This window comes from Tursiops truncatus, chromosome 13 (assembly GCF_011762595.2).
Source record: "Tursiops truncatus isolate mTurTru1 chromosome 13, mTurTru1.mat.Y, whole genome shotgun sequence".
NCBI lineage: Eukaryota > Metazoa > Chordata > Mammalia > Artiodactyla > Delphinidae > Tursiops > Tursiops truncatus.
In genome coordinates, this window is record NC_047046.1 from 39582688 (window position 1) to 39599820 (window position 17133).

The window sequence follows — 17133 nt, forward strand, 5'->3', positions numbered from 1 at the left end:
ACGAATTTTCTTCTCCTCTCTCTATGCAAAAGACTTACCATCCCACGGTGGCCCTGGTCAGGATCATATCAAACAGCAATATCGATAAACCAGCCGTGATCACCTGCAGAAATCATTTCAACAAAAGGTCATCAGAGCAGCAGGCCCTCGGCAACCTTCTCCAAAGCCATTCTTCACAAGCTTAGTTTGTACTAGTTCAGATCCCAGACGTCAGCCATGCCTTCCCACTTCATGACTTTTTGCCCCAAATACTTCCTAGTCCCCCTAATTACCTTTCCCAAATACCCCTGTATTTAGCGGAAAATGCTAAGTTCTAGCCTATTCTGAGGTGAGAATCTTCAAAGAAACATTTAACTTCCAAACTCTTCAAAGGAGGAGTTTGGAAGCCAACATCCAAACTCGTCTCTCCCCTGGGCAGGGGCATAGCAAGAATCCCTGTTTCCATCTTGTCTCAGCTGTGCAAAAAGAATCCTCAGGGTCAGAAGCACTCATTCACCTGTTCCCAGATCCTCCAGCTAAAAACCTAGCTGTCAACCTGCCTTTGCTAACACACCGTCTCTCGCCCTGCCCTAATGCCCCTGTCTTTCTGGTCCGTGACACACATTGTAAGAAACCAGGTACTTCCTAAGGGAGGGAGCAATGAAATCATTAATTAATTACTTGCAAACATCTAGAAGCCACAGGAGAGGGAAGAGGTTAGTCCACATCTCTCAGAGCTAGAAATTACATAAAAGTCTCTTAGGAACGGCAGTAACAGGACTCAGCCTCCAGCGGTGCCTCTAAATGTCGGCACAAAAAGTTTTGAGAATCAAAGACCCAACTTTGGAATGTCTGCTCAGGAAAGATGTTTTTTCCCAGAATTCTGCATTCTGGAATACAAAACGGCTTCCATGAGGAAGGTCACCCTAAGGACTTGCTTCCTTGCAATGAGAAGAAGTAAGAAGCCGTATCGGGATGGGTCATGCAGGATGGATGCCCTCAGAGATGTCAACTGCCATGTCACTCAAGGGGACGTCATGTCCGGTCTTGGAGGCCTCTTCAGGTCTGAAGCCGGGAACAAGGCAACAAGCAGATGGTCAGAAGGAGGGAGTGTGTTTAATGGGTCTCATCTTCATTCATTTACCATCTCAAAAAGAAGTCTGGAAACATAAACCAGGAACATTCAGTACAGAAACTCCGTGAGCTCTTAGAACCTTTGTGGTAGTTTATTCATTTCAGGTCATTTTCTGTTTGCTTTCCTTGCTTAATTTGCAGCAAAAACCTTGATAACGAAAAAGACCTATGGTGTCTTCAGGAACAAAAAAGAAGCGGCAACAAGGTCAGAGAGACAGTTGCAAAGTAGAAAGCAAAGGACAAGAGGAAACAGATTTCTCAAAGTGAAAACGGAGCGGTGGCTTTTATCTTAAAGAGCTTTTATCTTAAAGAGCAGCTCTTCTTCCCCCATCCTGCCCTCTTCTTATTTGGCATTTTATATTTAGGACTTTTGTATCTATGGTCACAAATGAAGTGGGCCTAAAATTTTATTATTTTGCAATGCAATTGTCTGGTTTCGGAAACACGGTTATACAAACCACATGAATAATTCATCAGCTTCCCTGCTTCTTTTCCTATAAAGGATAAAGATGGTCTTTACTGTGGTCTCTACTCTGACCTGACTGCCTGCCTCTGGACCTGGAGCTTCTAGTTGGGCTGGGCTTTAATCATAAGCAAGTCTTCTCTTTCTCCTGGATTCAAGTTTCTCATTTTCATTTTTTCCAAAAATGTTTTTCATCTATGTTTTCCACTCATTAACATTTAGCAGTTTGGAGAAATATTATTTTATCTCCTTTGTGCCCATTTTTATCACCTTCCCTTTATTTAAAATAAATTTATTTATTTATTTACTTTTGGCTGCGTTGGGTCTTCGTTGCTGCACGTGGGCTTTCTCTAGTTGTGGCGAGCGGGGGCCACTCTTCATTGCGATGAGCGGGCTTCTCATTGTGGTGGCTTCTCTTGTTGCGCAGCACGGGCTCTAGGCGTGCGGGCTTCAGTAGTTGTGGTGCACAAGCTCAGTAGTTGTGGCTCGCAGGCTCTAGAGCGCAGGCTCAGTAGTTACGGCACACGGGCTTAGTTGCTCTGCGGCATGTGGGATCTTCCCAGACCAGGGCTCGAACCCATGTCCCCCGTATTGGCAGGCAGATTCTTAACCACTGCGCCACCAGGGAAGTCCCTATCACCTTCCCTTTTGTTCTTACTTTTGTCATTTTCTCTTACTTTTTTTTTTCCTTTCCTTCCTTAGTCTTAACCAAAGTTAATCTCATTAATCCCTCTTTACTTTTGCAACTTCTTGGACATTTCCTGGGGTGGTGCCAACAGAGATTTATTTCTTGGAATTGCTGAAAAGGCCTCCATTCTGCTGACGGAGGTTAGTGATGGCAGCCTGGTGTTAACGGAACAACTCATAACGTTTCTGAAGCCTTTCTTAACTCTTCACCATTGTCTTCATCTCCTTTGCCCTTTTACCAGCTTTTTTCTTTTTTTCCAACTTTACTGAGGAATAGTTGACAAATGTAATTGTATCTATCTAAATTGCCCAACGTGATGATTTGATATACATACACATACATGGCCTCCTCTAACTGTCTTCTCTGATGGCTTTTTTCATATGACTTTAGTCTCCTTTGTGGAACCATCCCCTCCCACATGCCCTGCAACAGTCACAGCTGAGGGCTTGTGGCTCTGTTCCTCCACGAGTTTCTTCAGCTTAGGAGGAATCTCGTCTTCCATGAGATAGACAGCTGGCCTGCTTGTTCCTATTAACTGCACCTTTTGCCAAGAAAAATACCTCTGAGAATTTTCAAACCAGCCCTTACTTGAAAATAAGGTTGGTTTATAGCCAGACTGGTGCCTTTCCATCTGCCGCTTCCTGGAAACGTCTGCATGGTCTCCTGCCTTTCTCCTGGGCCCCTCTTTCAAACTTCTCTAAATTTTTCTCTCTCAATGAGCAAATCTTCTGCTGGCTGAGACACTCAGTGAAATTTCACAAGAAGGTTTGTCTTCTTTCTGCAGGGAATTTATAGTGAACTTGTTTATTCTGTAGAGCTACTGGGGAGGCAGATGGGTCACCTTTTAATCAATTTCCAGAAGGACCCTCAGTTCCTTAGGCTTCTCTGCTTTCTTTTACCTCCATCACCAGCCCCAGCGGTCAGATCTTTTAGAAGCATTTCCCATCACCCTCTTCCCCCCCGCCCCGTGTGTGTGTGTGTGTGTGTCTCTCTCTCTCTCTCTCTCTCGCTCACACACACACACACACACACAGTCACCAAAGTTCTACCACGTCACAAAAGTCACAGTGTAAGAAGGGGTGAGTAGCAGCTGACAACACCCCACTGAGGGGTGGACCCTGGGCAGGTGTCCAGCCCGACTCACCCACTCAGTGACGTTCACCCACACATCCATCTCAGCCTGTATGAGCTTCAAGGTCATGCCCCAGCAAAGCAACAGATTTCCATATGCCATGGGCCATCAGGGCTGCTCAAAAACACTGGGAAGTGTGTGAATGACAAATCTGCTCGTGCTAAGAGTCCACTCCACTTCTAACTCCACCGAGGAACAAACGGAAGCCAGGTGAACCGATCTTTCACCTTCACCGCTGACTGTGCAGGTCTGGGTACAGAATGTCCCATGCAAGGGCACCTGGGGGCAGAATTCGGGAGGTGCAACCGACTCCCTAAGCTCAGAGGTGGGGAAACGGTGACCCAGAGATGGTGTGTGACTTGCTCCAGGCCCCGGCGACTTCACGGCAGGGAGCAGTGGAGTCAAGGCCCTGACTCCCAGGTCAGCCTTCTCTCACAGCCAGAAAGGCCCCACATGAGCTCCATGCAGCTTTTTTGAAAATAAGAGTCCACTAAAAGCAGGGACTCAGATATCTGCAAGCCCATGTTCAGAGCAGCATTATTCACAATAGCTAAAACTTGGAAGCAACCCAAGTTCCCATCCATGGATGAACGAGTAAGCAAAATGTGATATATATATATATATACACACACACACACACACACTGGAATATTATTTAGCCTTAAAGAGGAAAGAAATTCTGACATATGCTATAACACGGGTGAAGCTGGACGACATTATGCTCAGTGAAATAAGCCGGACGCAGATGGACGAATACTGTATGATCCCACTTATGTGAAGCACTTGGAACAGCCAAACTCACAGAGATAGAAGGTAGAATGGGTGTTACCAGGGCCCGGGAGGGGTGGGAAATTAGTGTTTACTGGGTACAGACTTTCAATTTAGGTTGATGAATGTCAGTAAAAGCATACACTTTTTTTCCTAACCTTTAAAACGGCTAAAATCTGCCCACGAGAAAGACTCCAAGTTACTCTTGGGGCTTGCCATTCAGGAGATGGAAGTAGCAGCCGTCACTGTCAATCGTTGTTCTTGCTTTCAAAAAGCATTTAAAAAAAAAAAAAAAAGAAATACAAATGTTTCCCCAAAGAAGAAAGAGCCCTGTGGTCTGAGGAATGTCTGCCTTGCGCACATGAGGACCTGAATGACAAACACCAGGACCTGCCACGGTTTGGGCTGCCAACAACAGCAGAACTCAATACATTGTGTCAACCGTGGGGCTTTGAACTTCCTGGATTTGTCAATGGATGTCACAACCTCTGTGTTATTTAAACAGATTTTAGTATTTAAAGCAGATCAGGTTTGTTTTTTAAACATTCATTTCGATCCTGAGACAAATTTCCTGTTTGTTTAAGGGAAAATAAAGAGGAACAGTTGTTGATGGGAACCCGCCAGAGAGTCGTGTATTTGGAAGAGAAGCAGAGATTTAGCTTTGCTGTTTGTTATTGTTTTGATGTTACTGTTGTTGTTGTTGAAGTACATAGGACATAAGGAAAAAGTGGTCAATGGCAGCGAGGATACAAGGCCCTTCACCGTAACTGCCCCGGTTTCAGCCATGCACCTCCCACGTAAACTGGTTATAGGTTTTCAAACCCTGTTTCATCCCATCATCTTGCCTTTGCTCAGCAAGTTTTCTCTACCTGGAATAATTTCACAGGCCTCCTCAAACAATCCCTATTCACCTTTTGAAAATCCATTTCTAAAACTTTTCCTGAGTGGATCAGAAGTTTCTTCTAGGGGCTTCCGTAACCCCTTACCATTGCACACATCAAATTCTACTGAAATGGTGGTCTCCCCACACTGGAGGTGAGCTATTCATCTTTGTATGTTCGGGGCCCGGCAACAGAGACTTGCATACAGTAAGTGCCTGAAACAGTTTACACAAATGCACTGTATCGTCAGAGCTGGTAACATAACCCCAAAGGTCACAGTGTTGTTTATTTTTAAATCACTTTTCGTATATTAGGGACATTGGAACCCAGACCTGAGAACCCTGGGGGCAATCTCTCTGTCCCTCGTCTGTGCTTCTTGGACCAATTACCTCCATGGGGCTCCACAGAGAAGAGCTGAGACTGGCTCTCTGGTTCCAAGTCCAAAAATGCCAGGGAAGATTCTGATTGGTCCCTGAACCAATTGACTGTGGCCTGGGAAACAGAGTAATGTAAGAACATGGAAGCTCACCCTTGAACTTCGTGGTTGGAATGGAGGAAGGAAGGTTTCCCTGGAGGAAGGTAGGGAAAGTGCTGGGCAGACAGAAGAACAGCTGTCTTCTATACCCTTGCCATCGAAACCATCTGGGAGCTTGCAGGAGATGCAGGATCTCAGGCTCCATCCCAGACCGACTGAGTAACATCTCCAGTGGAACAGACCCCCTGGTGACATGCACGCACACTAAAATGTGAGGTGTTCTGCTCCACACCATCCAACTCCAGCACTGGCCAGATGGTACTGCCACATCTCCAGGGAAAGGTGAACTCCAGCTTTCTCACAGGCTGTAGAGGCACATGTCAGACTGTCCTGGAGTCCATCTGTGTTTCAGATTCACATATGAATGTAACCAACCCAGCCTTTCTTTTAGGTTAAAGAGTAAATCTAATAAAAATGTATAATCTCAGAACAGGCTGTCTTTCTCGCCTAGGACCAAAGAAACTATGCCAAATCCACTAGACAGAAACCACAGCTAAGGCTGAGAACTCTGTCTGGTGTTTTATTTATTTATTTATTTTGGGGGGCTGCATTGGATCTTCATTGCCGTGCACAGGCTTTCTCTAGTTGCAGCAAGCGGGGGCTACTCTTCATTGCGGTGCGCAGGCTTCTCATTGTGGTGGCTTGTCTTGTTGCAGAGCACGGGCTCTAGGCACGTGGGCTTCAGTAGTTGTGCCATGCAGGCTCAGTAGTTGTGGCTCACGAGCTCTAGAACGCAGGATCAGTAGTTGTGGCACACGGGCTTAGTTGCTCCATGGGATGTGGGATCTTCCCGGACCAAGGCTCGAACCTGCGTCCCCTGCATTGGCAGGCAGATTCTTAACCACTGCACCACCAGGGAAGCCCCTGTTTGGTGTTTTTAAAATATGGAATTAATTTATTCAATATCAATCCTATGATTTATTCTAGGATCAGTTAATGACAGACAAATCATGCTAAACTCCAGGCAGAGCTATTAACAGCATTTGGTATCACCTCATTAAAATATACAATGAGCCATTACTTTTTCAGGTATCAAAAAATGACATTTACCATAAGTACACTGGGACTGAGAATATAGCTGAGGAACGTAAAGAGATCAAGGTCACGTGAAGAAAGGATAAATTCTAAACCTAGAGAAACCTCGGATGACTTTTAACAAACTCCTACATTTTATGGAAAAAGCAATAATAGAACAAAATTAGGAAAAAAAAAAGTGACATAAATATCTAGTTCATGGAAGGTAAGGGAAGAAAGTAACCAAAATTTAAAGAGGTCAGGGACTTCCCTGGCAGTCCAGTGGTTAAGACTCCATGCTCCCAAGGCAGGGGGCACGGGTTCAATCCCTGACCGGGAAACTAAGATCCTGCATGCCTCACGGCATGACCAAAAATTTTTTTTAAAAATAAAGAGGGCAGGGCTTCCCTGGTGGCGCAGTGGTTGAGAGTCCGCCTGCCGATGCAGGGAACACGGGTTCGTGCCCCGGTCCGGGAGGGTCCCACATGCCGCGGAGCAGCTGGGCCCGTGAGCCATGGCCGCTGGGCCTGCGTGTCCGGAGCCTGTGCTCCGCAACAGGAGAGGCCACAACAGTGAGAGGCCCGTGTACCGCAAAAAATAAAAAAATAAATAAATAGGGCAAAAAATGTCCCGGGTGTCAGGCTCAGCAGTGTCACATGTATGAATTCATCTGCTCCTCGCAACAACCCTCCACAGGAGGGGAGGGTGCTTTGTCCCATTTTACAGATGAAGAAACTGAAGCTCCTTGAGGTCAAATATCTTGCTCAAAGCACACAGTCACAAAAAGGGAGGAGTGCAGACTCAAACCCAGGTCTCCTGGTTCCTGTGCCAATCCTCCTTTTCCACTTCCAAGTTAACCCTCAATGGTAGCTCTGCTTAACCCTGGAGATGTCAACTTGACTCAGTAGCTCTCAACCCTAGCTGCACAACAGAATCTCCTGAGAAGTTAGAAAACAAAAACAAAAACAACTGAAGTCCTGTCCCATATCAATGAAATTGGAATATCTTATAATAAGGTCCAGGTATCAGCATTTAAAAAAACATTCCCTAGGAATTCTCATATGGGGCCTCTCACTGCTGTGGCCTTTCCCATTGTGGAACACAGGCTCCGGACGCGCAGGCTCAGCGGCCATGGCTCATGGGCCCAGCCGCTCCGTGGCATGTGGGATCCTCCCGGACCGGGGCACGAACCCGTGTCCCCTGCATCGGCAGGTGGACTCTCAACCACTGCGCCACCAGGGAAGCCCCCCTTTTTTAAAAAAAATTAATTAATTTATTTATTTTTGGCTGTGTTGGGTCTTCACTGCTGCATGCGGGCTTTCTCCAGTTGCTGCGAGCCAGGGCTACTCTTCATGGTGGAGTGCGGGCTTCTCATTGCGGTGGCTTCTCTCGTTGTGGAGCACAGGCTCTAGGTGTGCGGGCTTCAGTAGTTGTGGCTCGTGGGCTCTAGAGTGCAGGTTCAGTAGTGGTGCACAGGCTTAGTTGCTCCGTGGCATGTGGGATCTTCCCAGACCAGGGCTCGAGCCCGTGTCCCCTGCATTGGCAGGCGGATTCTTAACCACTGCGCCACCAGGGAAGTCCCTAGTGATGTGTTCTTAATTTCAGTAAAAGTATCTACAAAACTGCCAAAATTCACAGAACCACTTTATAACATTGATGAATAAGCCAGAACCTGGTAAATAAGACATCATCATTACCATCATCAGCAGCATCTTCACCACAGGAATCATTTATTACACCATTTTACATTACCACCACAGTGGATGAGGGTTTCAATGTCTTCACATCCTTGTTCTTATTTGTCTTTTTTTATTATAGCCATCCTCGTGGGAGTGAGGTGGCGTCTCACTGTTGTTTTGATTTGCATGTCCCTAATGGCAAGTGCTGCTGAACATCTTTTCATGGGCCTACTGGCCATTTACTTATCTACTTTGTAGTATTGTCTCTTCAGACTCTTTGCCCATTTTTAAACTGTGTTATCTTTTTACTATTGAGCTTTAAGAGTTCTTTATATGTTCTAGATACAACTCCCTTATCAGATATATGATTTGTCTGTGAGTTGTCTTTTCATTTTCTTGATGGTGTCCTTTGCAGCTCAAAAGTTTATAATTTTGATGAAGTCCAATTTATCTATTTTTTTCTTTTGTTGCTTGTGCTTTTGGTGTCAAAGCCACATGTTGAGTAGCAAGGAATTCTAAATCACTATTCCAACCAACACCTTAACTAATGATTCACTATACATGAATCATACCATTATATCACAGTTTCCTTTTTATAAAGCCATTCATTCATTCTACCTTCAAACATTTATATTCTACTTTAGAACATGATCTGTCTATCCAAATTAAGTACTACTCTACTTGATTTATAATGAGTTTCCAATGTGAATTTTAGAAGCCAATATCATGCTATGTGATATGAATACAAGACAACAGAAATCTGAGAATTAGGAGATGAAATAAGCATGTATATTTAATGAAAAAGTCTAGAAAACCTCAAGTAGTAATTCTCCAAACATATTCATAGTAATTTTGAAGAGGCTGGTGACTAGTTCTTTAAGGTAGGAATAGAGGAATGGAGTGTTGAGATTATCTAATCTATCCCCTAAATTTCAGCACTTTAAAGATGTCATTCCATTGTCTGTTGGTATTCATAGTTTCAGTTGAAATGTCAGTTACTTTTAAAATTTAAGGTAATGTCTTTTTCCTCTGGTTGACTTTTAAGATTTTCTCTATCTTTGGTTTTCAACATTTTAACTAGGATATGCCTAAGCATACTTATTTTTCTTTGTATTTTTAGTTTGGGGTTTGGTGAGATTCTTGAAGCTGTGGGTTGATGTCTTTCAGCAGTGTTAGAAAATTCTCAGCCATTATTCCTTCATATACTGCTTCTCTCCTTACCTTCTAGAATTCCAAGTACATATATATTAGACATTTTGACAATCTCCCCCATGTCTCTTATACTTTGTTCTATTCTTTCCATTCTTTTTTCCTCTCTATGCTTCACTAATCCTGTAACACTGTGTCCAGTCTGCTCTTAGACCCATCCACTAAGTTATTAATTTCACACATATTTTTTCCATTCAATAATAACTCTTTGATTTTTTTTTACAGATTCCAATTTTGCATTGAATTTCTCCCATCATTTAATTCATTTTTTCCACTATTTTCTTTAACATGTTATTCATAGTCACTTTTAAGTTATCACTAGCTCCAACACCCAGATCATTTGTGGTCATGCTCTTATTATTTTTTCCACTTAATTATCAGTCATGTTTCCCTGCCTCTTAACATGTCTACAACTTCATTATGTTGAACACTGCATGTAAAAGAACTATAATCAGGGATTGAGTGAATCAGAGATGGGCTATAGCTCTAGTAAGGCTTAGTCCACCTCTACTTTATCTAGTTCTTCAGGTATGGCCCTTCCAGACTTGTGTGTAAGAGCCTGGTAGATCTCTAACTTCTCATTCCTATAAGTTCTGCCTTTCAGAAATTTTGACCTTAGCTTTTTAGCTTCCCATCCCATGTAGATTCAAAATCTGGCAACAGTCTTCAGGGGAAGAGTCATTGTATATTTGCTTCAGGCTCCTCTTTTTAGCAAGATTTTGTCTCCTAAGTACCCCCAAGATTATGAGCTTTTGCTTTGCCTTTCTGGGCCAACCAAGCAGCCTCCAGAACTGCTCCAGAGTTCAGCAAACGTCTCCTGGGAATACTGACTTGCCTTTGGGGCTCCTCTAGTTTCCAATCCATCAAGCCAGTTCCACATGACTGCCAAAAGCTCTGCTAGTTTCTCTTTCCCACAGAATATTTCCTTTTCTTGGACAAAGTCAGATCCTTAGGCCACACCCAGAATCAGCAAATATCCTTCACCTCCCCCCAACCCCATGAAGAAAATAGCCTGTGTCACTCAGTATACCTAAGAAGGTTCTTCCTTCTTTGGAAATTTATTTAATTTAGTTCTCATTGCTTTCACAGATCTCTGATTTCTTTAAAAATATGATTTTTGCAATTTACTTGTTTTTCCCCTAGTTGTTTCAACTGAATGTTGGCCTGTCACGATGTACAACAGTCTACTCTGAAGTAGAGGATTTCCGTTTACTATACAGATGAGAAAACTAAGACAGAGAGAGATGGTAAGACACTGGTTTTCAAACCAGATTTGGCTGACCACTACTTCCCTAGAGCCACCTTGGATGTCATCATGGTGAGGCAAGGTGGGGAGGCTGTATTTGATTTGTTCTGAACATCTTCCTGATCAGTGACAATCTTATTAACTCATCATTACAATTGAAATTAGCTTTGTATTTTCATCATAGCCTAGGATCTTGTATATATCAGCCGAGGGCAACAGGACTTTCTTAAGGGCACAGTCTCTTTCTCTTCAGACACAGAGATTCAGGTATGATGCAACGGATGATGATTAATAAGGCAGACTGGAGGTGAGAGGAACATACAGTTTCCTTTCCTCACAATGCTCTCTGCTGGGGGGAGGAAACTCTTCTGCTTTCCATCCTTTCCGTCTCTTCCAAGTTCACTCTAATGGGAAGAATTATTCATCTGATCGTACACTTAATGAGGCTCATTACACTAGTTAGTGGGATTCCAGTGTTTTAAAGGCAAGAATCCAGACTCCACATGATTTATTTCTTCTCTTGAATCCATGCAATAAAATTTTCTTTACCCTGTCTTCACCTGTTGGGGGGTGGGAGTGGAGGATGGAGAGGAAGCCATGCCTCCTATAGGGAGCAGAAAGCCTTAAGTCTCTAAACTAAGGTTGAGTTTTTCAACTCAACTTTGTTTCCCACTTGCCTACTATTCTTTGTCCATATGTTCTCTTAGTCCATATACCAAGAAGGGAGAAGTGGGTAGAAGAGTTCAAGTACCAGAACTCTGAACCCTTTAACACATGCTGTAGGCTGAAAAGACCCGTGTGTCTTTTATGCCATCTGACACTGATCCCTTGGTTCCAGCTTCAGAAATCTGTGACCTTTGGACCTTTTATCTTGGACTTGCAATCTTCCTGGATCAGCAGTGCAGAAAGTGTTGGCTCTCCCTCAGAAAGGGTTGAGTGTCAGACTTTTCTCTTTAGTACTCACATTTCTCAAGAGGCCATATTAAATCATGTCTGCTGGAGCAGTGTTCCCTGGTACCTTTGGGGGGGCTTCTTCCTTTCACCTATCTCTCTGGGCATTCCACTTCAGCTCATCCTAAAATACCTGATTTGGTTGGGTTTTTTGTTTTGTTTTGTTTTTGTTTGTTTTATTTTCTATAATATACTACAATTTCTTTGAATAAAGGGGCTATAATTTGCCAAGTATTGCTCCTTTGCCAAGAACTATAAAGAGCAAAATAATGTAGACATACTCAGGACATCCAATCGTCAAAGACAAATGGAGAATTTGAGACTACTCTAATTTTCCTTCAAATTCAATTCAGTGACAGCCTGGTATAGTATTAATAGATTCTTCATTCTAGTACTTTTTCTCAACTTTTTCAGTCTCATTTTATTCAGTAAATGTACTCACTTACTGACAGACTTACTTTTAGAATGATAGATTTCTGCCGAAGTTATTTTTCAAACTTTGCCTTGTTGATTAAAAAGTTCTATCAGTCTCCCAGCTAAGCAGTACTCTGTGCTTCTGGAAAGGAGGAGCATGCAGCTAAGGCGTTTTTATATTCTAAGTTATTTTGATCCTCTCAAAGAATAGATCTAATCTCTGCAGTCTATTTTTAGAAATGAAGTGAATTTAACTCAAAGGAGCTTTAAATAAAAGCACCATAATTATACTTACTCCAAGGTCATGAGGATTTTTTTAATCTCCATTTAACAACAACTGCAATTCACGTTATTGTTATACTTAGTAATAATGGAGGTGAAGGAATAGATTTACCAAAAGATATACAACAAGACCTGCTTAAAGACAGGAAATGTGGTGCTCATTTGGCAAAACGCTTTTTGCTACTTCTAACCTGCCTTCTTCCTTAATCCCAACAATTCCTGATGAAATATCAGTTGGGAGAAGTGAGCCTATGATGTCGAGGGCTATATCCCAGCTCCAGGTCTAGTCACACCCAGTTTTACATGATCAGAGAGTGAGAACTCCTTAGAAATGTACAAAGCTTGCACAAGACTCACTCTACCAGCTCAGTTCCACTTGAGGGATTTACACAAACCATGAAGACTTTCTAACTCTTTTTTTTTTTTTTTTTTTTTTGCGGTACGCGGGCCTCTCACTGTTGTGGCCTCTCCCGTTGCGGAGCACAGGCTCCGGACACACAGGCTCAGCGGCCATGGCTCACGGGCCCAGCTGCTCCGCGGCATGTGGGACCTTCCCGGACCGGAGCACGAACCCGTGTCCCCTGCATCAGCAGGTGGACTCTCAACCACTGCACCGCCAGGGGAGCCCCTTTCTAGTTCTTGTTACACAACTCTTGGCACTCACTGCAAAACGTCAGTGGGTCACCTGTGCACTCTTTTGCTATGGACTGAATTATATGCCCCTCGTCCACCCTAAATCCATATACTGAAGCCCTAACCTCCAATATTATGGTATTTGGAGATGGGTCCTTTGGAAGGTAATTAGGGTTAGATGAAGTCATAAGGGTCGGGTCCTCATGATGGGATTAGTGACCTTACAGGAAGAGGTCAGAGAGCTTGTGCCCTCTCTCTGCCATGCAAAGACACAGCTGAAGACAACCACCTGCTACCCAAGAAGAGAGCTTCTTCCAGACACCAACCCTGCTGGCACCTTAATCTTGGACTTCCCAGCCTCCAGAACTGTGAGAAATAAACGTCTGTTGTTTAAGCCACCCAATCTATGACATTTTGTTATGGCAGCCCAAGCTAAGACATAATTCCTTGCTCTTTTGGAGAGTTTACAAAAGGAAAGCTAAAAAAACAACAAACTGTTTAGGAAGAAGCTTTCACTGAATTAGAAGTGAAAAAGGAAAAGGGCTTTGAGTTATTGCTGGAAGGACACTAAGGCCAAATTCCCTTCACTGAGCCCCTCGCTAGGAACTAGAGAGGCAAAAATGAAAGGCAAGAACCTGCCCCCAGCACCCCATTCTAGGTTAGCTACTTCCAGAGGTTACTAAGCAAATAATTTCAATACCATATGATAAGTGCTAAGAGACGGGTATACTCAGTGTTGCAGGAACAAGCCCACATCGAGATGATGCCTGAGCTAATCTTGAAGGACAGATAAGAATTACCAGGTGAGGAAGGGGGAAAAGGGCTTTCTACGTAGAAGGAACAGCATGAACAAACTCACAGACGCTAAGCCACTGGGTATGATCGGAAAATGCAAAGTGTGAGTTGGGTGGAGGCCACCATTAAAGCTGAAGGAAACCTGAAGAGAAAGAAAAAACCAGTAGCTGGAAACTGCTTTTTCCCAGCAAGGTATTGAAAAAACTCCCATGGGAATCCTATTCCCTTAAAGACCGTGGGCAGCTGGGTCCAGGACGACTGGGCGTGTAGCATGTCTGGACTTGGACTTCAAAAGAGCTCATCCCAATCTGTTCTTGTGCCGTGTCCGTGGGAGAGCAGTGGGCCAGCACTCTGAGAGTCCCCAGTGTCCCCTTGCTGTCACAAACTCACTGACTAACCTCAGGCTGGCCGTTCCCCTCTCTAGATTTCAGTTTCCCCCTCCCTAAGACAAAGGAATCATCTATAAAGTTATTTCTCAGGGACTGAGTTTTACTCTCTCACTTACACCTTTTCTTTGAAAGGGATGGGGGAATTTTATTCATTCCTTGTTCCAGTGAGAATTTTCAAGAAGCTTAAAAAGACAATCTTTACAGACTTAAAACATCTGTAGGAAGTAGATAAGAGAGATGAAGATAGGGGGAAAACAAAGACAGGGAGGCAGAGATGAGGCTATGACCCCAAGTCCACGCCAGAGATGTCTACTGACGCAGTGGGGAGGGGACTACACGCAGCAGGGGAGGAAGCAGCTCAGGAGTTTGGCTGTAGCCACAGCCGTGAAGGTCCATATGGTCAGTCACACAAGGGGTGTCCCTAAGATGCAGGCAAACGGACTGCTTGGGAGAAGCCATTTAATGCCAGTCTGTCTCCGAAGTTTAAACTGAAAACATCATTACAGACATTCAAATATATGTTTCAAAAAAGCACAGAGCAGTTAATTTAGGAAACCTGTCAACTGCCACAGTGAGGCCCAGTGTAGTGACCCAGAGGGAAGAAAATGTCTTGTCTTGTTCCCATGCCATTTACAAGGTACACCCCGTGTACAATTTAGGAAGCTGAGAATAGAGAAATCTGCACCACGGTCCTCGCCTGGGTTCCATTACAGGAAGCAGAAAGTCTGAGTGCAGGGAGCTGGCGGTGCAGCCAGGAGCCCCGCCCGCCTCCAGCAAGGAGGCAGCTCAGCAGAGGCTGCTTTTCTCTGAAGAAACGGTAAAGCCTGTGGAGCAGAAGCAGACCAATAAATACTTCTGCAACGCTACCAGGAAGCCTGAGCTCACTTTCTTTACATTGGCACTGAGCTGAATATTGATTAGAAACCCTCTCCAACCATGACATTCAAGAGAACTGGTGGCCGGCGCCCAGAAGACTGAGGCACCACTCTGTGGGTTCTTCACTTTCCCCAGTAAGTGAAAGCCCAGACCGTCTGCAGTGCAAAGACAGGGTCAAAGCCAGAGGTGGGAGGGTCTGCTGGACCCAACACCTGGGCTTCCCAGGGACCAGCAGGAGAGGAGGCTCAGCTGTGCTTTCTGAGGATGGCACCACTGCAGCACCCACATCGGATTTTTAAAACTGAATTATGGGCTTCCCTGGTGGCGCAGTGCTTGAGAGTCCGCCTGCCGATGCAGGGGACGCGGGTTCGTGCCCCGGTCCGGGAAGATCCCACGTGCCGCGGAGCGGCTGGGCCCGTGAGCCATGGCCGCCGAGCCTGCGCGTCCGGAGCCTGTGCTCCGCAACGGGAGAGGCCACGACAGTGAGAGGCCCGCGTACCGCAAAAAAATAAATAAATAAAATAAAAACTGAATTATAACATAAATACAGTAAAATGCACGACGAGCTTGAATTTCAAGTGTAGGGCTTGTTGAATGTTTACACCTTGAAACACCCATGTAACCACCACCAGACAGAGAAGGAACCTAGGTTCCTTCCCAATCAATACATCTGAATCACCTATGTGGCTGTAGGCTCTTTTTTACTGCAGTCTACTATTCTACTGTATGGAGAGATCAAACTTTATTTCTCCTTGTTTGATGTATGGTCTATTTCCTCAGTTTGGGGCTGTCATGAGTAAAACTACTGTGGATATTCCTATCATGGATTTAAAAAAAATAACAGTCTTACTGAAATAGAGTGCACATACTATAAAATTCACCCTGTTAAAGTGTACAATTCATAGCTTCTTTAGTATAGTCACAGTCATGCAACCATCGCCTCTAATTCCATACCACTGAACATGTCTTGTGGGCATACGTCTTCATTTTTCAATTGAGTGTACACCAGGAGTGGGGTTGCTCAGTTATAACAAACCTTATTTAGCTTTAGTGCTTTCTAAACCAGAAACGTTATGCCACACCCTCACCCACACTTGGTATTGTCAGCCTCTTTCATTTTAGCCGTCCTGGGTTGGGGCGGGTGGTGTGTGTGTGGTTCCACATCAGATTTAAAACCACTTCTGTCTCAAATCCCCATTCTCTTACAACCAACCTGGCACAGACTGTAAGCTGCATTCCACTACTTAAGACTCATCCAACAATCTTTAGGATTGATCCTTCTTCTTTTCCTTTTTTTTTTTAAAATAAACACCTGTGACTTCCAAAATATTCCATCAAATGATAAATTAGGTTCCCCGAATTACTTGAAAAATTGAAAAAAGAACTTTAAAACCCATGGTGCCACTTGAATCCAGTAATTTTAAATTCCTCTTGACACTAGAATGACAAAATGGAGCAAAGCAGAAGCAAAGGTTCTCTAACTACAGGTCAGAAGTTCTCAAATTGTAGCCAAATACAAAGAGCGCTTCAAACGTTCCTCCATCTGCAAGGGAAAAGCTCATTCTTTTCAATTAACATGAACAAACATTAACTGCGCAACATACATTACTTCATAGAATTCCTGCAATATTTCTGTGAAGTTATACAGTTACTCCCATTTTACATATGATAAAATGGATACATACAGAGGCAAAGGAATCTTTTTAAAGTTACACTGCTGGAGAGTGGGATTCTTATCCAGCTCTCTCTGTCTCCAAAATGTGGGGCTATTCGTCACTACTCTCTGCTGTTGCAGCTTCTTAGCCTGGAATATGACAGGTCACTCTATAAATCTCTGCTGAATAAACGTGCTGAATATACATTTTCTTATAAAGTAACTTGAAAAAATTTTTTTCAGGGAAAAGAAAACCCTCATAAGAAGCATAAGGGGCTTCCCTGGTGGCGCAGTGGTTGAGAGTCCGCCTGCCGATGCAGGGGATACGGGTTCGTGCCCCGGTCCAGGAAGATCCCACATGCCGCGGAGCGGCTGGGCCCGTGAGGCATGGCCGCTGAGCCTGCGCGTCTG

The 17133-nt window shown here is 44.1% G+C and overlaps 1 protein-coding gene across 8 annotated transcripts in view; it reads right to left on the bottom strand.

Moving 5' to 3' along the window:
* TMEM241 (transmembrane protein 241) overlaps positions 1 to 17133 on the bottom strand; it is a 107956-nt gene that overhangs the window by 14003 nt on the left and 76820 nt on the right. For 6 of the 8 annotated variants that reach the window (XM_019930527.3, XM_073790587.1, XM_019930524.3 and 3 more), the window contains one exon: positions 39 to 103. The exons of 1 other annotated variant lie outside the window; for it this stretch is intronic. In XM_019930527.3, the coding sequence (XP_019786086.2) occupies positions 39 to 103 (65 nt within the window). Of the gene's footprint in view, positions 1 to 38; positions 104 to 2852; positions 6398 to 17133 lie in introns of those variants that run through there. One more of the 8 variants, XM_073790589.1, reaches the window with a different exon arrangement.